The sequence below is a fragment of the Erithacus rubecula genome (genome assembly GCF_903797595.1).
Source record: "Erithacus rubecula genome assembly, chromosome: 9".
In the NCBI taxonomy this organism is placed as follows: domain Eukaryota; kingdom Metazoa; phylum Chordata; class Aves; order Passeriformes; family Muscicapidae; genus Erithacus; species Erithacus rubecula.
Genome location: NC_136660.1, coordinates 21,563,745 through 21,591,104, shown reverse-complemented (window position 1 = coordinate 21,591,104; position 27,360 = coordinate 21,563,745). Strand labels below are relative to the sequence as shown.

The 27,360-nt window shown below is 47.7% G+C and overlaps 1 protein-coding gene across 2 annotated transcripts; it reads right to left on the bottom strand.

Moving 5' to 3' along the window:
• Nucleotides 1-886: 886 nt before the first annotated feature.
• Nucleotides 887-26,493, bottom strand: ARHGAP19 (Rho GTPase activating protein 19). 2 transcript variants are annotated; one of them, XM_079312042.1, is made up of 12 exons: nt 26,322-26,493; nt 13,896-14,161; nt 9,865-9,945; nt 9,313-9,522; nt 8,530-8,756; nt 7,922-8,008; nt 6,947-7,012; nt 6,024-6,212; nt 5,238-5,336; nt 4,551-4,643; nt 4,031-4,099; nt 887-3,574 (listed from the first exon to the last, which is right to left on the bottom strand). In XM_079312042.1, exons 1-12 carry the CDS (start codon nt 26,435-26,437, stop codon nt 3,518-3,520), a joined length of 1,560 nt encoding a protein of 519 aa, XP_079168168.1. In that variant the 5' UTR covers nt 26,438-26,493; the 3' UTR covers nt 887-3,517. The 2 variants fall into 2 exon arrangements, with proteins under 2 accessions (XP_079168168.1, XP_079168169.1); XM_079312043.1 differs by lacking the exon at nt 26,322-26,493 and adding an exon at nt 16,952-17,041.
• Nucleotides 26,494-27,360: the final 867 nt, after the last annotated feature.

Sequence of the window (27,360 nt, the reverse complement as noted above, 5' to 3'; positions counted from 1 at the left end):
TATGTAAGCCAGATAAAGCTGTCACTTTGAATCACAGCTTATCAGGGGGGCAATATTTGGATTTTCAGTATTGAAGATATGTGTTGTGAGTTTTTGCATTCCTTTGTTCAACACGTTCAAGAAGAGAAATGTCTCTCTAGACTCTCATGCTCACTTTGAAGTGCACAGAGGCCTGCTGCCTCCTGCTCCCTGAGCTCCAGGGAGATGGGGCTCACCATTCCCATGACACCCAACTGCAGCCACGGAGGAGAAGGGGCTCGCTTGGGGCTCAGCCTGCAGGAAGGCAGCGCTGCTTTCAAACACGCTGCTCCTTCTCCTGCTTGTTTTTCAATTGCATGGCAGGGATGTTAATGAGTGTCTGAGCTATGGCAGGCAAGCCCAGGGCATTTCAAACGTGGAAGAACTTCACAGAGAAATAATCTGCATAAAATCTGAGACGCCATTATTAAGAAGGAGGAAAAGAAAATGCAAGCAGAAAGCATCCTCTTTCGGCAGCCAAGAGTGGCAAGAGAAGAATGGCCCTACAGAGAAAAATTTATTCATTTGATCCATTATTTATATAAAGTGTTCTTTGTAAACCTGATTTCCCATCACCCTGGATGACAGCAGGGGGAAGACAGGAAAAGAAGAGGTCCAACTTCATACTTCCAAGGGAAAGACAGCCTGTCTGAGCACCCTGTATCATGCAAGTATCCCAGAGGCTTTTCAGCCCATGTGCCATGGGAGGCCAGTGCCATCCCTTGCAGGTGGGCAGCACCTCACCAAGCACTCCCACACTTAAAAGTAGTATCTCTAGGCTTCTAAGCAGACATTTCCTTCTTTTTTTTAGACAGATTGGAGTCCTTGTTATCCCAATGAAATTGCTTAAGCCATCAAGCAAAACCACTAAAAATAAAAGCATTTAATGTGGTGTTTTCACATGAACACACAGAAAGGCAACAGTCTGCAACAGTACTGACATAGCGTATATAAATAAGGACAAAGATTAAAAATACTTTGGAAATGACAGACTCTGGGAACAGTTAGCGGCTGCTCTGGTAAGACGAATCCTTATGAGTCATTGCACAGGGCACACAAATGAGACACATCCAAGCATGACTAAAACTCTCCTGTGCCTGGGAGACAGTGTGAATGCATTGGGACTGCAACAGCCAAGGTCCTAGGGGTGGATGGAATCTGTCAGCCACCACCATCCACAGCATGGCGAGCCCAGCACCACAGACTAAAGCCCAGGGCACTGAAGCCCACCTGGGACTGCCCTGTCAGGAGACAGCACCCACCCCCTTGGCAGGTAAGGCATCTGACACATGCAGAAGGCCTGGCCAATCCCATAGGTAACTTTTCTTAGAGCTGAACGAATCTCAGCTGTGCCAGAAAACAGACAGAGCCCCTGAGCTAGAGCCATCAGGAAGGGAGAACAGTGGAGTTACATTAGTCTGATGTATATGGGAGCAGTGTATTTAGTTTTAGGTACAAGACTGCCTTGCCAAGCAGTCACCCATACAGAGAGATAGGAGATACACCAAGTAGGGACAGTGGGGAGAGGAGGGGTGAACAAATGCTTCACCCAGTAATTGCCCCCAATGCAAGTAAGAGCAGAGCTAGCAGGAGCAGACCCAGCTCTCCCTGAGCTGCCACTTGACCTTTGTCTGTGCCTCATCTCTGCTTAGAAGGAAAGCTGAGATTCCCAAGTCTCTGCTAACAGCAGGCTGCAGGGACAGGGCAGAAGTGCAGTCAGAAAAACACGGTGCCCTTTGGAGAAAAGCACATAGACACCTTCAGCCTCTGGAGGAAATGATTACAGACATATCCAGAAAGCACATGCTACTACCACAGCAAACAGCCTCTGCCCTTCCTCACAGCATCATCATCAGTCTGGTCCCTGAAGAACCACAGCTCTTTCTTTGCTGTGACAGAGGCTCCTAACACCAGCAACCCCCAACTCACACATCTAGTCCCCTACCCCCTGTATTTTCAAAGCTTCAACTTGGGGTCAGACTGGGGACAAGCATCCCTGATAAAGTAGCAAAAACCATCCTTTGTACAGAGCAGCACAAAGATTTGTATCTTTAAAAAAACCCAACAAACCACAATTAAAAAAAGTGACAAATTCCAGTTAAGCTGCACAGGGCTCCAGTGCCCTGTTCTGACAGCTCCAGCCAATCAGACTGAACTCCCTGTTCATATCCCAATATTCACACCTCCTGCCACCAGTTGTTTCAGAAAGCTGTCAAGAGCAGAGCTCTAACTCCTGCTGGCTGCTGGTTCTTAAAGATTAGAAGACAAATATAATTGGATTCCAGAGATTATTCGCTTTGCTGAGAAGAGCTAAGAAGTGTTTAGATGGTCCCCCAGCTGATTAAATCTTTATTTCACAGTAGTGACCCTGTGTGTATTCTACCTCAGAGTGTTTGCAGACAGGTTCTTGGCAAGATTGCCTTTCTGGAGCACTTTGGCTTAACAAGACTGCTGACATTGGCCAGCTGTGATTGGGGTTTATCCTGTATCTAGGAGGTTTCATTTCATTTCTGCAGCTCAGCCCTTTCCCCCAGTTTAATGATTAATCATCCAGTTGCCTTTCCAGCCATCCAGGTATTTTGAGCCAAAGCCTTTGGCACCATTTGTGGCAGATCACAAATGGATGGAGCCCTCTCTCACCTCTCACACTCTTTTTCTCTTTCACACACAGCCACAAGACTGCCTGCCCCAGGCACCCTAACTTCCAAAGACTAGAGTGTTTTGCCCCAGACAGCCTTTGCCAGCCCCCTGCTCTCCTCAGCTTGAGCCTCTCTGAGTGAACACAAAGCCAAGACACTCCTTGTTCAGAACTGTGCCACTGAAACATGAAGGCAGAGAGCAAGGGTTGTCTCCAGCTCAAGCTAAAATAGAGGGATGAGTTTTAGTGGGAAAGCTGCTTTCCCCTGGCCCTACTTGAAATGATGGCATCCAGAGCCTCTCTTTCCAGGCTCATCCTTTGCACTGTACTGTTTGTGCACTTCAGCCCTTTGGAAACAGCAGAACAAAATGGAGCCAAGAAGAAGCAGAGAAGGGCATGCCTCCAGAGGAGGACTGGAGGCAAACTCAGATGTCAGGATATGGGTAAGGGTTACAGCCCATCATTCTCACTGCTAACAGGGAGGAGGAAGCAAAATCAAGCCAACGTGTTAAAAACTCAGAGCAGAAAAGCAGAAAAATACAGCCTAGCAACATTACAGAGAAAGCTGGGCATGCACACAGGGCTCTCCTTGTAAGCAAGCACTCCAGCTCTTCCCAGAGCCAGCAGGTCAGACATGCTGCACAAGTTTTGGTTAGATAGTGGTTTGCCCCATAGTAGAATGAAATATAATTTATATACAGAAAGAAATCTCTGCAATCCTTGCAAAGGTCCAGTTTCAAGAATGCTGCTGTGTTGGTGAGGGTTCTGTGAGCCTGCAGCACTCTCCTCTCAGTGCAGCACATTTTCTATTCACAGCTTGTGAGGCTGGGCAATCCCCATCCATGCATTGGTGTGAGGCCTTCAGAGGGATGATGAATCCTTGGAAAGCAGGCGGGCTCGCATGTGTCTGCAGGATCCCTGTAGCAGAGAATGAGAGCATGAATGCCTGAGACACAGAATACCATGCAAAAAAAGGTTGACATTGTCCCCCTGCAAGCACCCTTCCCTGGTGTCAGCCTCCCACACCTTCTGCTAAAGTTCTGGATGAGGCAGTGAGCACAGGAACAAACACAGCAGTCGGTCTTGGGCTGCACCAGCCTCTTGTCCCAGTGCCACCCTGACAGGCTGTTAGCACTACCCTGTGCTGCCAGCTTCCCTCTTCTTCCTGCAACAGCCACCTCACAAGCAGAAGGGCTGTAAGACCCTTCAGGGTCTGGCTTCCAGCATGTCACCTGCCTGCAGCTCAGCACAGAGCAGACTGCTACAAGCTGGGGCACCACAGCTGTCACAGAGCCTTGAGTGTGTGCTGTCACCTCAGTGGGTTTCAACACACCAAGTTCCCTGCAGAAGAGGAATGGGGGGAAAGTGTCTCACCTCTTTCTGGCCTTCCAAAGACTTCAGCTTGACCTGGGATATATGAGCTGGAGAGCCACATTTCTGTAACTGGACAAGAAAGGGTAATAGGAATAGAGAACTGGTAAATGAACCAGCATCCAAAGACTTCCCTTGGAGCAGCCTGTACCACCAAAGAGCATCTATCACCCAAATCCACTCTTGGTTTGTCTGGGCCAAGGGACAACCCTACTGCATACAGGCAGCAGGCTTTGTACAACCTGTGGAGGAGGATGAGAAAGAGGGAAGGGGGCACAAGACAATGTCCCAGTGAAGGACACAGCCAGAGAGATAAGACTGGAGTAGAGATCCAGTGCTGTCACCCCTGCTCTGATGCTGCCCTTGCCATCTGCTCTGCTCTCCTCAGGATCCTATTTTATCATACAGAAGAAACTTGGAATCCTTCTCTTAAGCAGAGAACAGCTCCCCAGGGATCACTGAAGTTACTCCCCTCACACACTCCCCCACCAGCAGCTTCAGTGGTGCTGGGAGCAGCTCTTACCAGTTGGATGTTCTCTTTGCTGACCCGCACAGGCTCTGGTGTGGTATCCCTGCTCTTCCTCTCCAGGATAACTGGAGTTCCCAAAACTTTCCGCTGTTGTAAGAAGAAAGGGCTGTTGGCTAGTGCTTAGAGTGCAAAGTGAAAAAGAAAGGGAAGGAGCAGGATGCGTTGCTGGTAAGCACTTGAATGCTGGGAAAGAAAAAAAGGAAGCCAAGCTGGGACAAAGATTGCAAAGCAGAACCAACCTGAAATACCACACCACTAGGATGAGCCTGTCTGATTGTAAAGGGTTTGGGAGCTGACCCAAGCCCTCGCCAGGAGCCCAGCCTGTCAGAAGCAGGTACATGCTCCTGTAGGGCAGCCCATAATGTGCTAAAACCCATGCTAACATGCTAGACTACATGACCAGCTCCCTGTCAATCATCATCTCATCACAGGAAGCAATCAATTCTGCAGAAGGATCCACAGACCTTACAGCCATGCGTTTCAAGACAATTACACTTTACACTAACAAGGCTTATTGTCACTGTGCTGCCTTTTCTGCCCCAGTGGATCTGTGTTGTTTGGCAGACAATACTTTGAGGAGTCCCTACCCTTTGAGGGTCTCATTCAAGGCAGGGCAAGACAGAAGCAAAAAGCAACATCAGAAATTCAGAGACGAGAGCAAGGGTCAGAGGCTGCTTTTACCTTAATGAGGCCGCTGAAGGAGCGCGAGCGGGTGCGCCGCGGTGCTGGGGATGTGGGCACATCAGAGACAGGAGTCAGAGCTGTTGCATGCTTATTAAACTAGGAGGAAACATGAAGGCAGCATGTTAGCACAGTTATACCTGCCCCTTACTGCTGTGTGCTGCTCTACCTGCTATCCCAGAGCTCAGTTTCTCTCCTTCACCCTCTAAAATGGAGGAGCAGCTCAGAACTGCAGGAGGAAGGAAGCAGAGGAAGGCGACACCTTCCACCCAGGATTACAGGGAGTTTGGGTGCAAAGGTGCTTTGTGCTGGGTACCAAATTAACCAAAAGCAGCAGATGTTGGGAGCAGAAAGAAGGTTGGGCAGCAGCTAGAGGCTGGCAGCCACAAGTGGTGCTGACCATATTGACCAGTCTGTCTGGTGCAGCAAGTTGTCTGCGACCAAGAGGAGACCAGTTTGTCCACTCTCTGCAGGCAACAGGGAAAGAAACTTCTCCCTTTCTGAGGGAGGAAGCTCAACAAGGCCATGATCAGGACTGGGAAACTGCTGGCTAGCAAGTCCTTAGCTTGAAAAACAAAGCTCAAAAGCGCTGCTTGGCACAGCAACATACAGGACACCTCCTCCTCCTCCTCTCTTCTTACAGCTCTGCCCCTTACACAGCCCAGAGCCCACTTTCCCCACCCTGCTTAGGATTAGGAGCAGCTCTCAAGAAAGCCCTGTCCTTAGCCCTGTGCCCAGGATTGTGCTGACAAGCACACCCCAGGGTATCTTTCCTCCCCACGCTACCTGCCGGATAAGCTTCTTCTTCTTTGCAGAGTCAGGCATATTGTGGACGTGCTGGAAGAGCTCCTTCAGTGCCTCCTCCGTGCGCTGCTGGGTCTCCTCCTGATGGCAAGAGTCCAGCCGGCTTCGCTTCTGAGACTTGAGGGGCTGCAGCTCCTTGGAGCCCGAGGACGTCAGCAAATCCAGGTCGTCCTGGGAAAGCGGGGACAGCAGTCGCTTGCCATGCTTTAATCCCAATGAGCCACCCATCTGAGCTAAGCTAGGAAGAGTCTCATGAGCTGCCTCAACCCCAGTGAATGCACAGGGCTGTGTTTTCCCTACCCTTCTGCAGCAGCACTGCATCAGCAGGCCCCGTGCCAGGAAGAGGTGACAGCAATACAAAGGTGACCCCATTGCTTCTTCCCTCCTCTCCCAGATGCGAACTGCAGAAGCCCTTCCAGGCTTGAGAAGGGGCAGTGCAGCTCCTTGCCATGCATCTGCCCTCTTCTGCAGCTATATGAAGCAGGGAAGCATTGCTTACATTGCTGGTAAGACACAAACGTTGTCCCAGTGGCAGCAAGTAGCCTTTATCTCAGCACTTCTGCCAAGCATCCTGGCCATGGCAGTAGGTATGTCTGCCTGTTTGGAAAGCACAGCCCTGTGAAGGAGCAGGTGCTGCATGTACTGGGCACAGGGAGCAGGTTTGCTGCTAAACAGGGGCTCGTAGCTTTCTTTCCTTATGCTTTTGATTAACAGATGCTTCAACTCTGTCCAATTTCCCTAATGCAGCAGCCTGCATTACCACACCATATGCTTCTCTTGCTCCTGCCCTCTGACAGATCCTCTTTCATGACTTGTTTTCAGCTTCTATCACTCACAAAGACCCCTTCATAGCATCACAGCCTCTGCCCTTTCATGGAGGGCAGGCACTGCATTTGCTGGCTTACCTTTGATGTGCAGGCTCTGGATCCCAGATAGTGCAGCCTGGCACACTCCCGGATGTACACTGGAGCCTGTGACAATGAGCAGAGAACAGGCCACATGTATGTTTAACAGCTTTGGCCTTGGGGCAACAGTGGCTCAGCTAAGAGCTGCTTTTCAGCCATACAACACAAGCCACTTGTACCAAGACTCAGCCATTCTGGGCAAATAAAGCCATGGAATTTCATGTCCCCAGTGCATTCCCTGTTCACAGTATCTTTTACATGCACAAGTGGAACTCAGAGTAGGGAAAAGTCCCTATGGAACCCTGCTCTAAGTAATTGCCCAGCTCTGAGCTGGCCAAACTGGGGCCTGAAAAAGAAGGTGGAAAGAGAACTCTCCATGGGAGGACTCTGCAGTGACCAGGTGCCTCCAGTGAACCAAGAAGGCCCTGAGAAGTCAAGAAACTGTTTGTTGTAGAAACATTTCCTTGGAGGAACAGCTGAAAGCCCCACACTCCTGATTGTCCTACCACAGCACCCTGCTCAGAGCTGGACAGTTCCTGTAACAACAGTGGGCTGATGACCATTTGCAGAGAAATTCACAACAAAACACCCCACTGCATCAGGTATTCTGCTCTTGGCAGCACTCAGGCAGGACAAACCCCTTCCATGTCCTCATCCTGCCAGAAGCTGAGTGCAGCCCGGTGTGTACCTGCCCTCGGGATTCCAGCTGGGCAGCAGGTGCTGGTGTCCAGCAGAGGGGAGTGTTACACTGCACCGTGCTGCTGACCTGCCCTGGCAAAGCCACCTCCAGGGCTGCTTGCCCAGCAAAGACCTCCTCCCTAGTCACTATAGGAACAGTTTCTTGTAGAAAGTCTCCTTCTCCTACCGCAGGAGAGCCCACAGAATATACACTCAACATGTGGGACCTGTCTGGACAAGGGGCATTCAGTCTCCTGGTGGTGGAAGCAGGAGAGCAAGATGCCAAAGCACACTTACCTTGAAGAGTTTCTGAGAATGTTTGATCATGAAGGTCACTCCATTGTTCAGCTTTGTGATATTTTCCTGAAGGTCATTTGCTGTCACCTGGCAAGGGGACACAGCCAAAGGCACATCCATTAGAAGGGGAGGAGAAGGGGTCTCTTCTGGGGCACAGACACACACAGTGCCACAGCAGGAGAACTACTCTGAGATGACAGGCAGCCAGGGCTTATAGCATGCCAACAGCAGAGTTCACAGAGCCAAAGTTGCTCTGAGAGAAGAATCAGATAGCAGTGGTAGCCAAGCAGTTCACCAACAGCATAAGAAACCTTGAAGAGAGATCTACAAGGTTTTTCTGGAGCTGATATTCTAAGAAGAAGCATGACTGTGCTGTGCTTTCAATTTTACTGAAAAAGAAGATACATAAGTTGCAAATGAGACCCATGGCAGGTCTGGGCTGGACACTGGGACTGAGTCCTGCCAGGAGGCTCCCATCTCTCCATCACAGCCTCCAACCCTCACATCACTGTGTCAGTGCTTAACCTTCTCATCTTGGCTTTTCCCCTGCCAAGCCTTTGCTTTTTACCTTGCAATATCCCACCCACAGACACTGAAGCATTGCTTACATTTCTGGGCCATAGGATGTGGGGTGCAAACATGAGGGCAAGGTTGTGGGCAGACATCTTGTTCTTGTCCTGCTTCTTGGCAGTCTGGTAGAGCAAGTCCAGCAGCAGTTTGAGCAGACTGCGGTTGGGAGCGGGAAGGATCAGAAACAGCAGCTGGAGGGCTTCAATTTGGCGCTCTTTGTCTGGGGTGCTGGTCTTATTCCCCTTCTCATCAAACAGCGTCAAGTCTGCCAAATCACAAGGCAGAACATGAAGGACGTACATTATCTTCCCTCAGAGCATTCTGTTGTAACTGCTTATCCTTTCCTCTTCACATGCAGATCTTCTACAAACCCCTGCACAGTTCTTGGCCTCCATCTCCATTCCCCCCAGCTCCCAAGCTCCCCACTTGATGTGTTAATCTATGCTACTCCTCCCACAGAACAACAGAGCTGCTAAGGACTGCGATGACTTGAAGGCAAGATGGAGGAAGTTCACATAAGGTAGTTCAATAACAGTTATTAAATACATAGAAACCACAGCTTGCTCAGAGCCCTGGACAAAAAACAGATGGAGACCCAGGTTATCACTGTGGGCTTTGTGCTGTGGTACCTGAGAGAAGAATGGTCTAGACAGACTTGGTCTGATTCATTAATCAGCTCTAGACTTTCCATCACCAGGCTGAGGTGGCAGGAAGATTCCTTCTCAGGCTGCCTTTTAGGAATACATTTCAGAGCCTAGTGTGCTTTCTGGGAGGCCAGTTCCAGTCCTTCCACCCACCAGTGCCTCTTGCTGCCCACTCACCTGCAATTTTGAGGTGGGCATGGAAGTGCTTGTGCGTCAGCAGCGGCTCTGGTAATTCACCCAGGAACATCTTAAGTAGGGTGGCCACATCATTGGAATGAAACTCCCCAGAGTCCAGGTCAATATCAGTACCACTGTTCAGAGCATCCTTTAGGATCTGTTGCCTGATGCTGTTGCCTGGCACTCGAAACAAGCCTTCTGCTCTTAGATCTGCTCAGCAGAGGGAAGAAAAAGGACACTGAATAATCAGAGGTAGATTTCTCACCTTTTTACTAAAGCAGTTCCCTCCTCTTTCCAGAGCTTGACAGCAAACCTCAGTGAAGTGCATTCAGAGACATGACTTCAAGCTGTTTCCCATCAGTACAGAAAGTCCTTGTACAGAGGGAAATAGACCAACATAACTGCTAGGCAATTCTGGGGAACAGTTGCCCAGTGCAGTCTCAAACTCCTGCTGCTGAACAGCTCATAGCTTGTCACTCTGTCTGCACCAGAGACCTGAGGTGGGCCAGACAGACACCCATTGGGATAGGAAGACAAAACAGAGCCACTTACTTTTATGCAGATACTCGATTAGCTGGGAAACCTGTGCAATGCCTTCTTCTGTCAGTGGTGAGCCAAACACCACCCCTTTCTCTGCAGAAGACAATGTGTTCAGATAGCTCAGAACCCAACAACCACAGAAATTAATACTCCCCAAAGAACAGGATTTCAACATGCAAAACCAATGACCCAAAATGTTAAGGGTGAAGGTCACAAGGACCCTCACAGATGTGAGATAGCACAAACACTCCAAAATAAGTGACTTCATCTCACCATGCTGTACTCACATGGGCTTCATCATCCTGCTTCTTACCTCACTTTAATTACAGCTTTTATCAGCTAAAGCAAATATTCTCTAGCCCTTGAAGAAAAAACAATACAAGAACGGATGCTTCAGTTTAAAATGGCATAGAATCTGCAAACCTAGACCTTATGAAAAGAGCAAAGTGAGAAATGCAGATGTAAGAGCCTGGACAGCCCTGGTGCCTATCACATTGGCAAACTCCACACTGTGAGAGAAACATCCAGATTAATCCTCACTATGGCTTGACATGAAGTGGAACAGAAAGAAGAGTTGCAGCTATGAGTTTATGAGAGAGACAAATAAAAACTACTGAAGAGAGTAGACATAATCTGACTAGCTCACACTAGCTTCCTTTTCAGGCATGGGAAAAACATGGAATTTCCTCATCCCATGGAATCTCTCTTCATGTCAGCTGCCCTCGTCTAAAAGTAAGTAAAGTATGAAAGCTAAACAAGGCAGAAGGAGATTAGCAAAGTAATAAACTGGGCTCCCCTCACCCTTGGAGTCTGTTCTCCTTTTATGGGATTGAGATTGGACATGAGCTGCCAGCTCCAGAACTCCAGTACAAAACACAGTGTATAGTCCCAAAAGATGGAAACAACTGAACTGAAAGTAAGGGGAACCCTGCAGGGAAGGAAATATCAGATGAGAAGTCCATTTAATTGAAGAGCATTTGTTGAATCAATGTAGAATACTCATGTTGTCCACAGAGGAACTTCCCAGGTGAGACAGTGATTATCCAGGACAGAGTTTTCTAATAAATGCAACCTTGCTACTGAATGGATTTTTCTGTCAAACACACACAGCCAGTATGATCTGTCCCTCAGAAAGTGGAGACGACTCCCAGAGACTTCACTGGCAGCAACCAGAACTCTGGGCACCACACTTCTTCCCTCAGATGCACATAGGTTTGGAGTGGAGACAAGATACTGGATAAACTGTACCACAACATGGTACAGTCCCTGGCTGGGATTGAGAACTGGAACCAGGTACAGAGCTGGTTTGTCCTGCCCTTGTACTTAGTCTTCAAAGAGACAACAGATATAAGAAAATAATATTTCTCCCTTCTCCATGACCAGACTGCTAGGAACAAGGGTCACTTCTGAGGGCAGGCTGGACATTTGCACCATTTGCAAACCACTGAAGGTTTCTCTCCTTACTGCTACAGCTGATAGCTCAGCAACCCAAGCAATGCACTGGCTGGTCTGATAAAAGTTATCACCCCCACAAGCTTTCTCTTGCATTTTTTTCCCCTCATATCTCAGTTTGATTTTACTTGCTTTTGGTCTCTTGTACTACAGATCCTACTGCTCTGTGGGGTTGATGCTCACAGCGTGTGGGAGAGACCTGGTTAACCCTATGCACTTCTCTAGCAGCCATCCTGTGTAACTAAATTTATTCCGCCTGAAGAATGTTCTGCTTTCTTCCAGGACTTCTGAAATACATGGTAAGCCACCAGGAACTCCAGCCTCCTGTTAAACCAAGAACTTTCTGACCTCACTCTGATAAAGCACATGCTTCAGCCTGCAAGAGAAAGGAAAGCAATGAGAGCTCTTGATCCACACGAAAGATCTGAAAGGTTTGAGTGCAAAGGGAAAGAATGATCGGCAAAAGATTCTTGTCCTTGAAGAAAACTAAACTCATTAGACATTCAACAGATAGAATCAACAGTGGCCAGGAATAGAAGAGGAAAATACTTCTTGAGACATGCAGGGCCTGACAAATTTGATTTAGTTTTGAAGTCAGAAGCTGGTATCTGAATGAGAATTTGATTCTCAAAGAAACTTGAAAGACGTGTCTGGAGAATAGATGCTGCATTACAGAGCCTCAGATGTTCTTGTACAATCGTTTCTAAAACTAAGCAGCAGCATGAGATTGAGTTTCCTGATGCTCAAAGAAGTTGTAAGTATTTGCAGTTTGATCAGCTCTGAGCTCCATGGTCCTTGGCCTCTGGCTTTGAAAAAATAAAACTTGTTTGTTCTAGCTGGTCTATAAGATGAAGAAAAACAAATGATGGCTCCAAGATGAAACACACAGTACATGAAACTGATTTTCTCTGTAGGCACAAACTTCTTTTTCTCAGAGTTTGGCCAAGGAGTTCACAGACAGTGCCTGTCAATGCTGGGAGACACTGCCGTGGCAGCCTGGGAGTGCAGCCAGCAGACTTGGAAACATCTGCTAGCTGTAGTGACACACGGCCATGGTGACATCTGAATGGGGGAAGGCAGAGCTCTGGGGAAAAGAGTTAGCAGGAGATGTCAGCTCTGATAAGAGCAGTGCTCCAACAGAGTTCAGATAATTTAATAAAAAAGTTGAGCTGGAGAAGGCTTACCAGCCCCTGCTGAAAGGTTTTGAAAAGAATATGGGTGTTTCTGTACACACTAAGAAAACACTTTCAATTTGGTTACTCACTCACTTCTGTTTGTCAAGTGCTTGAATTTAAGGTGTCCTGCTACTCTCTGGGAAGAGGCAGAAGCAATAACAGGTATGAGCCCCTAAACTGCAGTTTAGGGGCAGCACAAAGACCTGTTATTATGGAGCAGCAAAGTAAGTCATGGTGCTATTAAGTAATTCTCATCTAAGGATACTAAAAGACTTGAAGTCTTTTATTTTCCTAGGGTGAGTGTATGTACCAAGATTCTTGCTGGGTCAGACAGAAGTGCAGGCCTGAAGCCGCCACCAAAAAAAATTCTGCCTCATCAGTGGGGCTGCAAAGCTTGTCCTTATGAAACATCCTTATGAAACAATGGAGGAATAGGCTTGGTACAATCAGAAACACCTAGAGAAATTATGTAATAGTTGAAGACAGAAAAAAGCTGTAGTCAAACTATGCCATAGCAATAGATCTCTCCTCTGAGATACTCACAATAGCAGAACTGCTCAAAGGAAGGAGAAAACTTATCAGAAGTGTTCAACCTCAGGCTGCCAACATCTGAAGGCAGCTCACAGCTTCTCTGCCAGCAGCCTAAGCTGGGAAACCAGAGCTGAGGAGGAATGTGAGGGGCCCAGATGGAGGCTGCTTCTGTCTAGATGAGTGAGAAGGTTTAACTTAAATTGTCAAGAGAACCAGGCTCCCCTTGAGTGTGGGCAAAGGTGGGAGAAGACACACACACATACACACCTAGAACACCCTTTTAGTTTCAACAGAGTGGTAAATGCCAGACATTGAAGAGGAAAGGATCTGAACACAACCATGCTCAAAAGAAGACTTCTGTGAAGGGGCTGGGGCTAAAGTTTCACAACCAGGACAGCTGAACTTGAGAGAAGATAAGAATAGTCAGTTGAGCAGAAGAAAACTCCAGTGGAATGCTTGTCTAAGAGAGAGAGAGATATGTCATCTCCCAGAGTTGAAACTGGGCTTCATCAGTCAGTGTGCAAAGCCTTGCCATTGGATTAGGATGTGGATCAGAGCAGCACTAGCATTTGGATGGAAGATGCTTACAGATTTCTGAGATGCATAGTGAGCAGCTGACACACTGAGGCCAGCCTGACACACAATAATAATCAATAATAAACAGCAATAATCCCAGAAGAAGGGTATTCTCAAAGTACAGGGCATTTCCAGGATCAATTTCCTGGCCTGTTCTGTTCCTTTCTAGAAGTGGCATCCCCAGAGATTATGAAACCACAGTATTAAGTGTTCAAAACTAGGGGCTGAAAGTTTTGTAAACCAAGTGTAACAAATGATGACAGCATCACCCTAAAGGTGGGCACCAGACTTCGTGCCATCCATACTCACCCTTGCGCTTCAGAGATATCAGAGAACGAAAAAATCCAGAGGCTGTGCTGTTTGCCCCAGGCAGCTTTGGGTCCTCCTCTCCCATTAGCTGGGCCAGCTCTGCCCCAGGCAAATCAATGAGCCTGGTAATGTTGCTGACAACCAGCTCTGTGAACACTTCTGGTTTCTCATGGCGCAGCTTTTCCACAAAGAAGTCAGGATTGAAGATGATCGGGTGGCTGCGGAGGGAGGAGTCATTGCAGATGACAAAGTTGCAGATGGCATCACTGAAAAAAGGGGGGAAAAAAAATGCAGTAACTCCTCATCACTTTGGTTTTTACAGCCAGCTGGTCTGCCCTGAAGGAGACATCTGCTGACAGGAGCTACCAGTCTACACCAACAGCACTGTCTGACTTTGGTGAGTGTTCAGCACAGCACAGTTACATTTCCCTATGGAACAAAATAATTTCTGGACTGTTTGTACAACACAGCCTAAGACTAGCATTCCACAGCGTGATGGTGGCATAGGCAACACATGGCAACACCCAATGAAAACTTTCACTACATCTCCTGCATCTCTACTACTTGTTTCACTCTATCTACATCCTATTAGCTCTGGCAGAAATGACACCCAAAATTTTACGTTAACTTATTGCTTTAAGTCATAAATAAGTTTGGTTTTATCTCCCTTCCTCCCCAGAAATTCACGCCCAGTGGCCTGCAAGTCTTAAAAATAATCTAAATATTTTCACAACCAGTTTACACTCATCAGTTCTCATTGCATTGCATCATACCTAGCTTTCTAGCAACAAATACAGTTTCCATTTCCTGGGACTTCGTTTTTGAGGTCATAAATGTGCAGTAACACTGAACCCTCAGTTTTGCTGTAGGTGTGGTTAAATGCTCCCAGGTGACCAATCCTTTGGTTATTGCTCTCTGCCAGCTCCACACTCTGAGTCTGGAGCCAGTGAGAATTCATTGTCATGAGCCGTGCAAGGTCAATCCTTGAGAAACCCCTGTTAGCTTTTCACTTAGATCATCCCTTTTCAGCTCATCTAGTTCTTATCTCTTTGTCATCCCTTCATGCCCTTTTTATCTGACCTCTCTACTTACACCTACGCACTTTCTTCATGTCATAGCTTCTCATGTGGCATGGGAAAAGGGATGCACCCGAGACACTGCTCTGCTAAGAGTTATCTTGAACAGGTACACAACCCTACCAGAGGATAGGTACATTTACTGTGCTGAAAATCAAATCAAAGAGTTATCAAAGAGATATCTCATGTTAATCAGCACTCTTAATGCTGATACTTTTATCCCAATTTCCATCTACCTCTAGGTCTTCTATTACCATCTTCCCACCACGTTTCAAACATTTTCATGTTTCTTAAGTCAAGCCCACAGGCTAGAGTTGCCTGACTTGCCTTTCCTGCCACTCTTTTACCTAAGGGTGGGAATTAGTGTCATTATTCTCCAGTCACAAGCTACTGTCCTGATTTCATACTCAGCCATAAAGGGACAGCCTGGCTCTGGGAATGGGTGTGCCATGGCTCTGGGAGGAGGATGCCTACCCACCCAGCTTGCACATACTGTGTGTGTTCACCCTGTGACATTCTCCAATCCTTTAATCATTCTTTAACTCTATTATGATACTTTCCACTCTTTCTACATCCATCCTGTGAGCTCTCACTGGACACCATTTTCCAGGAGCATCTGCCAAGTGCACAGTTAATAGGGATGCTGTGCTTATGTACCAGGGATCACATCACTTCCTTAGATGCAGATGTGGGGCAGCAAGTGCCCTGCTGAACACCCCCAAGCCCATAAACGCTTTCCCTCCTAAACAGGCTTTTCTACAGAAGACTGGAGCACCTTGATCTTCCTCTTCTTACTGCTGAAGGGAGGCATGGCATTGTGTTCAGACCATGCTGGGCATCCCTGCTCACTGCTCAACACAGTTGCCACCAAAAGCGTTTGCAGCCCGCTGAACCTCACATCCACGGCTCAAGAAACACAACACTTCACTACTAGCTCAGAGACCTCAGCAGCTTTCTGTTCTGATACAAACTGACAGTAGCTCAGGACAGGAAGACATCAAAGCACACACTGGCAAGTCACCTGATCTCCAGCCCACCTCCGTGCACTATCTGTGAACCCAACAGTTCTCTGAGCTACTGCTGTACGGAGGTGGGCTGAAAGACTATCTCCAGGATTTTCAGGATGTGATCACAATAACAGAACAGAAGCTGGGACTCGGGCTCCACAAGAAGAAAGACACTTGCTGAAACAAGAGGAAATGAGGCTCTCAGAACTCCTGCATCGTGAGAATCCATACCAAACCCCCTCCTCTTTACACTGCTCTCCACGGATGCCAAAGACGCCTTCAAGAGGATGGAGAGGAAGAAGGTCTGCAAGGCAGACTGCAAGGCAATCTGCCAGGTCATCTAAAATTTTAGAAAGCTCTTAAAGGCTCCCAGCTGCCTAGCTCAGTGGCCTAGCAAGCACACTGCTGGCTCCAAATGGGGGCCATATTTTGCTGAGCACCTCCCAGCCTGTTTTTCAGCAGTTTGTTATCTGCAATAAATCAAGACCAAAATGCAGCAATTCGGTATCAGCTGCCAAAAAGCAACTGCCAATTGATCTGATCATATTCGCATTTCATTGCATGGGGCTACAATGCACAAACAAGTGCCAGCTCTGCCCATAATGTGGAGCAAGCCCTTTGCCTGAAACCCATGACAACTCATTCTGTGGCAATACAGATCCTGAGAAGGGTTAATAGCAAGTGTATAGGCCCACTGACCCTGCCTGCAATGATCCGTGCACTGTTATTCACTCACTAGCAGTTTTGTTTCCCCACAGAGAAGATATGCAAATACTTTGCAGCAGTTACATCAAGCATCACAGATTATCTCTTCCCTCTGACAATTAGACATCTAGATTCACAGAAAAAAAACTAAACAATTTTGTCAACTAGCACTGACTGCTATGACTTCTCTGCACAGCCTGTGTTACAAGTCGTACAAAGTCCAACAACATTTAATGCAAAAATAAATAGAAAAAAGTAAATTTCTTACATGAGTGCTGAGAGCTTTTGAAGAGGCATTAGGAAGCAGAGACAGGGAAAAGAACTTGCTCCTTGTTTCCAGCAACAAAAGAAACCTGCCTGTCCCAGCACAGCCTATGCAAATTCCACGCATGCTACGAGACACAAGGGCGCATTATTGGGTCTGAAAGGCCCCCTTGGCACACACTGGGCATCAGCCTTCACACAGGGACAAAACAGAAAAGAAAAGCTGGACAAATTGATTCATGTCTCTTGCCAAACGCTGCGTAGCTGGAGTTTAACTGCAAATAATTCCTACATAGAAACCAGGGTTTTGAATTAGGACCAGCGTGGTATTAAGTGCTTTCCACCTGTATCCAAGAGGAATCCACGAAATAGTTCCAAGTCTACCCTGTGTTTACCATGAGTAAAGCCATGCAAACACATTCCCAACAGCATCTAAGCACAAGCGATGTTACAGCACGGGCAGGACAATAGCCAACTCCCTCAACTGCACACCCCATGCCCAGAAACCTTGCTAGAAACACTCTGTGCCTGCCTTTCACACTTTCAGATCCTTTCAAGACAAAGCACGTAGATCTGCCTCCCAGAGCTGAAATCAGCACCTGCCCATTGCTCCTTGATACTATTACTGTGCCACCATGTGCCCTTCATCCACTTCAGGATTCCTGTTCCACGTTTCTCTGAATTCCCGTCCAGTTTCAGTGCCTGCTGCAGCTGGGACCAGCCTTGTATACACTTATTGTGATATGGCACTTCAATGAGCTACTTAATTTTGAAAGGTCACTTTATTAGCAGCTCTTCCTTGCACAGAAAATTTGCTTTTGTATCATTATTGCTAATCAAAATGGAAATGTGAAGCAAACCTCTATTTCTGAGCAAAGATAAAGCCCCCACTGGCTTTACACACAATAACCCTGCCAATCCTCACTGCTGCACACACCATAACCTTCAGAAAGAGCCATGTGCCCCATCTGCTGTTTTCATGGTAAAAAAAAAGAGATATATGTACTCTACCTACACTCACAGTTTATATAACAGCAGCAAAGGGGAGACAAACATGTATTCATGGAGTTTATTGCCTTTTTTCCCCTGCTTGCAATTGCAGAGTTATATTTTCTATATGCTGTGATCTCAGATTGGTTTACGACACGTCAAAAGACAATAAAATAAAGGAATAAATAGCTTCCTCTCCAGTCTCATGAATATAATCAAATCCCAATGAATAATAAAACCTTGTTCTAATAGGGTTGTGATTAAGACAGCGGATTTAAAAAAATGGGTCCTATATTGTGCTGAGATTCTTGCCATTCTAGTATCCTTCAGAGGCAAAGCCTGTGATCCCAGCCAAGTCACAAAGAAAGCTGTCTGTCACACACAACGTTTTTGCTTCAGGCATGACAGCCCCATCATTTCATGGGGAGTGGATGGTGCAGGAGGTCAAAATCATGATGGATCAATTAATCCCTAAGGTAACTAGATCCAGGCCAGGGAAATGCCTTGGAAACTAGGACAAAAATGAGACTTTAAGTGCCAAAACCTGGTGATCAAACCTGTGGTGTAAGAGCTCTACAAGCAGGCAGATTACTTCACGTGGCAGCAAGTTTGCACTCACATAGGTGAGATGGAGCTGGTTTAGTGGCTTCCACAGATTTGATACTAAGTCCACATATGTGGCAGAAGAAAGGTTCAAGAAAGATGAAATACAGCATAAGGAAAATAGAAGGCAAGAGAGAAAGAAAAGGAAGAGGCACCTTTAGGGCAAGGCATCAGCTGTGTTTGTCTAGCTGGGAAAGTGGATGCACTGAAAGCTAAAGATTTCAGAGGGGCCTGATATGTCGAATTCAGTGGGCAGAATCCATCTCAGTGCCATTCTGCACACTTTGTATGTCATCACTAAGGCCCTATGCTTCAGACACACCACAGCAGAAAAGTTTTACCATATAGGAGTAAAAGGATTAAAGAGCTTTTGAAAATAAGGCAGATAATAGAAGAAAATCTCCCTCTATAATAACAAAATCTTTAGATTATAAGAAAGAACCGGGCTGCTACCAAATACTGAGAATAGAGTGATAAGCAGGCAATGCTGCAGAACACAAAACATGAACAATTCTCTGCCTGGCTAAGCACAAAGGGACACGGGACAGATGCACAGAGGCTCGATTTCCCCAGGGAGGGAGAAGTACCATTGTTTCCTCTGCTGTGCCCGAGTAAGGAATCAATTAATGAGGATGTCTGAAGACAGTATTTCCAGAGCCAGATAGGAACCATCCCAGACTTTGCAGAGAGATGAAAGAACCATAGTAGAATTATATGGAATCATTTTAAGTACAAAAGAGCTAGAAGACAAATTATTTCCTAGATTAAAAAAGAATAAAAGAATAAAAGTAGTCTAATGGGAATGGACTGTAGAGACTTTAGAAATGACTTCACAGTTAAAGTTGCTCTGAAGGCTGTACTTCAGACTGACATTCTTGTAAGATGGTGTAACAAAGATCACATTCAGGCTTCAGACTTGGCACCCTAACTCTTAATAGGATGATGGATAAGCCTCTGAAAAATGTCAAGAAAAACACCCAGTAATTTTTGCCCAGGGTTATACTCATAAGGTCTTCAGGGGCAGAGTCATTTTGTGATGAGTACACAGTGCACAGCACAGTAGGTGCCAGTCCTTGCCTACTGTCTCTAGCCTTGACACAAGTAAGCCTTATGAGATAACACTGCTTTTTTAATTTTTGCGTTGTTTTCTTCACATTTAAATAGCTTACACAGAAAGATACTTGAATCACAGAGTGATTCAGCCTTTTGGCTATGAGAACCAGATAATAATATACAATTTAAACAGCAAGGAGCTGGCTAAGAAGGCTGCTGTTATGTGATGGTGGCCTGTGCTCAACAACCTGGAACTAATGTAACTCCTGGCAACCTTTTGGAAACCAGGTATACTGGTTATCCATGTCATTGCTATCATCTATTAATTCAAATTCATAGATGTGTCAGTAAAGGACTCAGACTAGATCTTGGCAGCATTGGCTACACATCTGTGATGTGAACGTGGAGGAGATGGACCTATTTGAAAAGATAAAAGCATTCAGAGGGGTGGGGGTCTGTGCTTTGGAAGAAAATGAAAATGCAATATATTACCAGCATCAAAGAAAAAAACAATAACAAGACAGCTTGATATATGTGAAACATCAAGAAATTTGCATTTCAGCATGAAATTTCTCAAGTTTGACCTATGTGAATTCCTTGTGATATTTTTAATAATAGCCACTGGAATATTTTAAAGTCAATCAAGCAGTACTTCAATCAGGCATCACAACATCAGAGCCTCCAGATGCCTCCTAGTGCTAGGAGGGAAAGAACCAAGGGGTGCCTCAGAGAGGAACTGCAGTTTCACTGCATTGCTCCTCATCAAGTTTTCTTCCCAGTACCACCACCCCAGACCCGGGTGCTCCCACACTCTGTGATGGCTCAGCTGACTACCCAAGATCCTGCAAAAAATGCAGAAAGGCAGCTACCACCAGCAATCCAGTAATTTTACATTAAAGATCTGCAAGCTCATATGTCTGCCTTAAGACCAGATTAACACAGTCAAAAAGTGTTAAATAGGAATGCTGCTCTGATTCTCAGGACTGTCAGTGCATTTGTGTCTCAATTTTAATATAAACTCCTACTGGGAGCTGCAATAGAAGAGGAGCCTTAGATCCAATCCTGATTTCCCTGAAACCAGCACCAAAACTGAATCTTTTTAGATGGCAGCAGCTGCCTCTTCTCGTTACTGATCTGCTCACTTTTATCACTGTGGCACTGAGAACCTTGGTCACAGCTGGGGGCTCCGCCGTGCTCCGTGCTGTACAAACAGAACAAAGGCAATACCCTGTCTTTGGAGGGCTGATAGCTAAATCTGAAATGAATGCTGGAGGGACAGAAAAGAGAAGGAATCCCAAGAGAAGAGGCTGCACTATCAGTCAGCATGACTGATATAACTGAACTCTGCCAGCTTTTCTGTAGACACTATTAAAAAGGAGGGCGAGGAAGGACAGGAAAAATAATCAGGTCATACTGCAGACATTTAGAAGAAATCCAGCTTTTGTGCAAGGAGTGACATGGGACTGAGCATAAAGGAGCTGGTTTGAAAGCTATCAGGCAGGGATGGCTGGGACATGGGACTAAGGAGGCAAGAGCTGAGCTCCACAGACTGGCTGGGAGCTGCTGGTGAGGCAGAGACAAGGCAGCAGTGCCAGGGAGCTGGAGAAGCTTGGCAGTGCCACAGGGCACTCTGGGCACATCCAGACCCTCACTGCAGAGTGGCACACAGCTTGAGGAAGCCCCACAGCCATTACCCACCAAATCTGTCTGCTATATCCCCAGTGTGCTGGTGGGTACTTTCCAGTTGCCAATAATGATAGCATTCCCTTGCTCTTCTCATTTTAAAATGTATTTACCCTCTATTTCCCCATTTTGAGTGTACTGGATGGAAGTCAATAACAGGCATGGCCCAGTCCTACCTATACCTCCAGCAACCCAAAACTGCTGAATGCACCTCTGATTGTCACCCCTACTCTTGAAGGTAAGAGTCCTCAATAATCCTTCAGAGGCAGGATGAAATGGAATTCAGACCAGAAAAGACACACCATCTAGATGTTTCTCGTTCTAGTAGCTCCAAGCTAGTGTCCAGGTCAGAGCAGAACTACCATCTATAAACAGCAACCCATAACAATCAGGTTTACTTCTGACATGAAAAATCAAGCAATTACACAGAAACAACACAGCCAAGTTAACAAGCTATTGTAGCAATCTGGAAACTGAGAGCAACCCAGCAAGGCAGGACAGATGTTTTCCTCCAACAGGATGATATCCAAAATTGGTAGCACCAGCTGGTGCCCAGGACACACTTGGGAATCCCATCCCACTATCAATTGTTAGAATGGTGCTTGAGCAAAGCACCACAATTTGAGTACAGTGTGCTGCAGCACTCACAGGTTTGCTTGACTGCAGTTACTTTTTCTGGACTGAGAAGATACTGAGACCTGGATCAGGACTCACAGCCAGCTCCTCACAGAGGTTTTGTAGTCACAGCCTGGCAAATACAGAGGGTGAAGGTATCCAGGAATCATAGCTCTTGATTCTGTTCACTACACTTCTGCAATTCCACAACGCTCCAGAGGTGCAGTGAACAAGCTGCATCCTCGCATCTGTGTTTTGTGTCACAGTGGTGTTTGCAAAGGGTGATAGCACATCAAATCCCTCCTCATCAGCAAGCCTCTGCAGACACCACTGAGTATGTCAGAGGCCACATCCCTTGCTCCAGATGTGTAAACTCTTACAAGCTGGAATTGTGATGAGGAACACCTGGATGCACGCCAGCATTTAAATAAGCTGGTGACATCTGGTCAGGGCTGTCAAGGCACACAGATAAACAGGCTGGGCCCGCCACAGAGCAGCACAGCATGCAGCACCAGAGAGACAGAGACTCTCAAAGCAGCCCAATTAACTCTCCAAAGTGAGCAGTGTGGGGGCCTAGTGCTTTTGAAGGGGATCTGGGAAGGCTAGGATGTCAAAAACTGGAAAACTGTACATAGATACCAGAATTCATATGACAGTAACCTATAGTGTCACTTTATGCAACTCTGGGGAGATACAGCTTCTCTTCCCATCTTGCCTGACAGTTCATCTCTGTCTGGATCAACTCTTTCACTGCAGAGCCCAGGGGTATATTATGATATACTTATACATGCACCAGGGGCCACTCAAGAGAATGCAGAGTGGCATGTGTGTGAGGAGAGCTCCAGGAACCCCTAAAAGCTTGTGAGGATGTTCCCTAAAAGGCTTCCTGCTCTCCAAAGCACAGAGAGCCACAGCATGCTTGTCTCCTGCTAAAAGAGCCTGCAAGCAGGGCTGTAGGAATGCCCACATGGAAGTCCCAAACCATAAAGCTGTGTTTCAACCTTGAGTATGAGCTCCAGAAAAACAAAAAGGAAAACTAATGCCATTTCCCCAGAGAAATTTCTGCCTCTGAAAATCAGAGCTGCCACATTACTGCTCAAGAAGAAAGGATGTTTTGGCTGGAGTCCAAATTATTAGAGCTTTATAGGCCAAAAGCAAACACATTAAAAGTTCCTGTAAGCCAGCTGGCAGGCAATTATTAAGCAGCTTATCACATTCCCTGCTATCTATAGTTTCTGAAAATAAAATTTATGAGGAAACTCTAGATGGCTTAATTGCAATTACCTAGTGTAGAGGTGAGAAAGGCCAGGAGTCAAGGAACGAGGGCTTTGCACTTTGGAGCAAAGGGCCCAATGCTCTTGTCAGACACCATGGTAAGTGTGATGCATTACCAGGATGAGAGGCCAGGCACACACACCAGACCGGTGAAGCTTTGGAAAACTTCAGCCTATTTATCCCACTGAGCAGCCACATTTCCTCCCATTTCTCAGCCCATGCTGACTCCAGGACCCCTGTGACTCAGGAACCCACTGTGTCAGTCCCTAGGACCACACTGCACGTTTGGAACAGCCTGCACAGCAGGGCTGTGCCTGAATCCAGCCCTAATCAGTGTAGGGCAAGGAAAGGGCCTTGGCTCCCTGCTCCTGCCTCCAGCTGAAGGGCAAGTGAAAATGAGATCCTACAGAACCAGCTAGCTCCAAAACAACTGGAATATATAAGGTCTCAGCTGTGGCAGAAGCCCAATCCAACACAGAGGGACAGTATTTGCAAGATGGACTTTATTTCAGTGGAACCATTTGACATTAACCAACATTTCCATGCTGCCCCGTTTCCTTCCCATCTGTTCATGTCACTTATTAAATCAACACACACTGAGGACTTTTGACCTTTAGGACAAGGCATTTGATTTCTCAGCAGTGTCTAGCACTCAGTGCTTCAGTTTCAGACTGAACTCAATGCCCAGGCACCTTTAAAGGAGTGATAACGAAGCTGTGTGACATTTTCATAGGCATGTAAATGTGCACACAGCAACAAGGCAACAACCAGGCTGGCAAGGAGACCCAGACGCTGCTTTGGGCTATGTGGGAAGCAATGCTCCCCCTTCACACAAGCAGACAATAAACTGAAGTGTAGCAGAACAAGGATCCTGTTGTCAAAGCCCATCCCACCCTCAGTGGGAACAGGACAGGGTGTTACATGCAAACATATAAAAATACTGCAAATACAACATGGCCCTGAGTTTGGTTCAGATACATACCCCACAGGACTTGGACTGAGCATAGGGTCAAATACAAGTCTAGGTCTCAAAGATTCTCATGGGAGCTGTGAAAAAGGGAATGTGTGAATAAGACTGTCCCCAGCTCCCAGGCTATCTTCACAGAAAAGTAGCCATGTGTTGAGACTTGGCTTTAACTCTGACATCAACCATTTCTTCTGCGTGACCCTCAGCAAGTCACTTTGATTTTTTGCCATCAAGTTATGCTTACAGTGAACATTTTCCTATTTCCAGTAAAACACAGATGGCAACTGTGTCTCCTTTCATAACCTGTTTAGGATATGAGCTCTTGATGTCCACTCTATCAAGCCATTTTAGCAAGATGCTTTATGGCTTTTTCCAGCTTCCTGCAGACCCATTGCTTTTTCCTTTGTGCTCATTCCACCCCTGCCGTATCAAATGGCCGACACAAGTGCCTGGCAAAGCGTTTAGGCACTGCTTGAGTCGGACATTAAATGCATCCATTAAACAGACAGATGTCTCTCTTTTGAAATTGAGCACTCTGGCACACTGCAATCTTCATTCTCGGTTATGAAGAACCAGGCAGAGGTTAGAGAGACCACAAACAGAAGAGAGACACCCACACAAATCATCTTTTGCTGTGTTCAGTAACATTTGGTAAGGAGTTTAGGAGAACCAGCTTTTAATTCCAGTCTTTAAGTCAGCATGCTATAATACCACACACAGAGCATGCAAGCTTTACTTGCACTTCTCTCCAGATGAGAGGAAATGGGCAAAAGAACAAAAAAAAAAAGCTTTGTGGCCTGTGTGGTGATAGACCAGCAAAGCAAGAGATTGATTTTCTAGCGCTACCTGTGGGTGACAAGCAGTGCTGGAGGAAACTTGTACTTCAGGCTTTGCATTAACATAATCCTTAGGAAGGGTGGGGGATAAAGAGTGGGAAATACATCCTAAGGACAACTGCCAACATAGAAAAAAGAAAAATCTAGTCATTTAGGCTGATTCAGGCCATGTGAAAAATGCTTTATCCAGAAGGGCATTTTAAGTATCAGCTGTACAGAGCATATGCATCCCTTTACCAGGTCCAGCATTTTAGGCACTCCCTGCCCAAACATGCTGCAATGAGCATCATCTCTTCATCCCTCCTTGCAGGGCAATGCTCTGGCCCATCCCAGGCACCACAGCAGTGCCCCCAGAGAAACAGAGCAAGCGCCATCAGGAGGGATCCCACTCAGCAGTGAACAGGATGGCACCACTGGGAATCAGGCTGAGGAAGAGGCATCAGCCCTCAGCTGTATTTATTTATCCAAAAGAATTACCATTCAAAAAGATACTCAGTTCGTTGCTACACACTACATGTACAGGAGAAGAAGAAAAAAAAAAAAACCACAAAAAAAAAGAGGCGGGGGAAAAAAACAACAAACGGTACTGCAGCCTTTTAACAGTCACCTGACACAACACTGTTCTAGCGAGGCGCTCATGCAGTCCTTGCTGTTTTATTGCGGCAGTAACAGGATGGTGATGCATACAAAAGTATGAGCTAAAGGTGAATTCCATGAAGCTGATATCGCTGGTGTATTTGGAAAGCCAGAATAACGCGTAGAGCGGACAAAGCAAAGGAGAAGGAGGGCTGGATGCGAAGCAAGTCTATATAGTGCCATCACCCTACCAAAGCCCGCAATTGCCAAGCGCTCGGCGCCGGCTCTGCGGCTGCAGGAGGAGCGGGCAGCGCGGCGGGGCCCGCAGAGCTGCACGGCGGGCACGGTGCCCGGTCGTCCCCCGGGGACACCCCTGCCCGGGAGCGCGGCTGCGGCGGGAGCGCTCCCCTTGCAGAGGAGCGGGCGGCGCTTCCCGCAATGCAGCACCGGGACGCTGCGGGGAGCGCTCCCCCGCTGCGCAGCCCGCGGGGACACGGGGTCCTGCCGCGACCCCCGCGGCGGCTCGGCCGAGCTCCGGAGCCGCCGGAACACTGAGCCCGACGGCTCCGTTAAGGTGCCGGGACACCGGCGGGCGGCGCGGCAGCGGGGACGGCGCGGCTCGTACGGGCAGCGCCGCAATGGGCGGGCCGAGGCGCACAGACCGACGCCTGACCCACCGGCTGCTGCGGGGCGCCCGACCGGTTAACCGGCAGCGAGGGGCCAGGGGGAGCGCCCCGCCGGGACGGGGGGAGAGGTGTCCGGGATCCCGCTCCTACCTGCCGCCGCCGGGCGCCGGTGCTCCCGCCGCCATCTCATACCTGCCGCTCCGCCTGCCCATTGGCCCGCCGCGCCACCCCCTCGGCCCCGCCCCGCTCGCGCTGCGCGACGCCATTGGCTGCGGCTGGCACCGCCCCTCCGCTATTGGTCGGTTCGAACGGGCAACGGCCGGTCCGCGCGCACGAGGCGGCGGATGTGGCGGAACGGCCACCCGTGCGGCGCGCGGTGCGCTGGGAGTTGTAGGCCGGCGGCGCAGCCTGTGGCGCTGCCTGCCGCGGTGCTGGGCATCCGCAGCCCGCGGGCCTCGGCACCCCCACACCGGGCCTCGGCACCCCCACACCGGGCCTCGGCACCCCCACACCGGGCCTCGGCACCCCCACACCGCGGGCCTCGGCGGCGGAGCCGGAGCCGCAACCGCTTCACTGCCCCATGGGCCCGAGCCTGCAGAGCCCGCAGCAAATGCTCCAAGAAGCACGAGTTACACCATAAACTGCAGTTCCCATCTCGCCTTCAGTGTTTTTTTATCACTGCTCTCCATCAAGGTCAAATATGAACACAGACACTGGAATAGCAGTTTTATTCCCTTTTTTTCCCCTTTTGTGAGTGAAAGCACCTGCCGTGCTCATGGCCAGGGTCCCTGTGGCCCTGCACACTTGCTGCAACTGCAGAGCTCAGGTAGCAACTACAGAAAGACAGAGAACTTCAAAACAATTCAAGGTCTAGATTGGAGGGCTGAGGGGACTAGGAATTAATGTAATATTTTTTTTAATTGACTAGATTTCAGCTGGAGTGGTCCCTTGGCATTTTAAAACTCCACACTTAATTATCTTGCTGCCAATCATTTCAGCTTAAACACCAAAGCTCCTCTTATACTGCTGTTCCCTGGAGGGTTTTCCCATCCCTGCACCTCCTATGTGAGGAATCCCAGCTCTGAAGGGGGAACCCAAAAGGTGCTGCAGTGTGCCTGGAGGATGGGGTGGTCCATCTGGATGTTGGGAGGGCACAGCCCATGGGGCACGTCTGTCCCTGGTTTAAAGC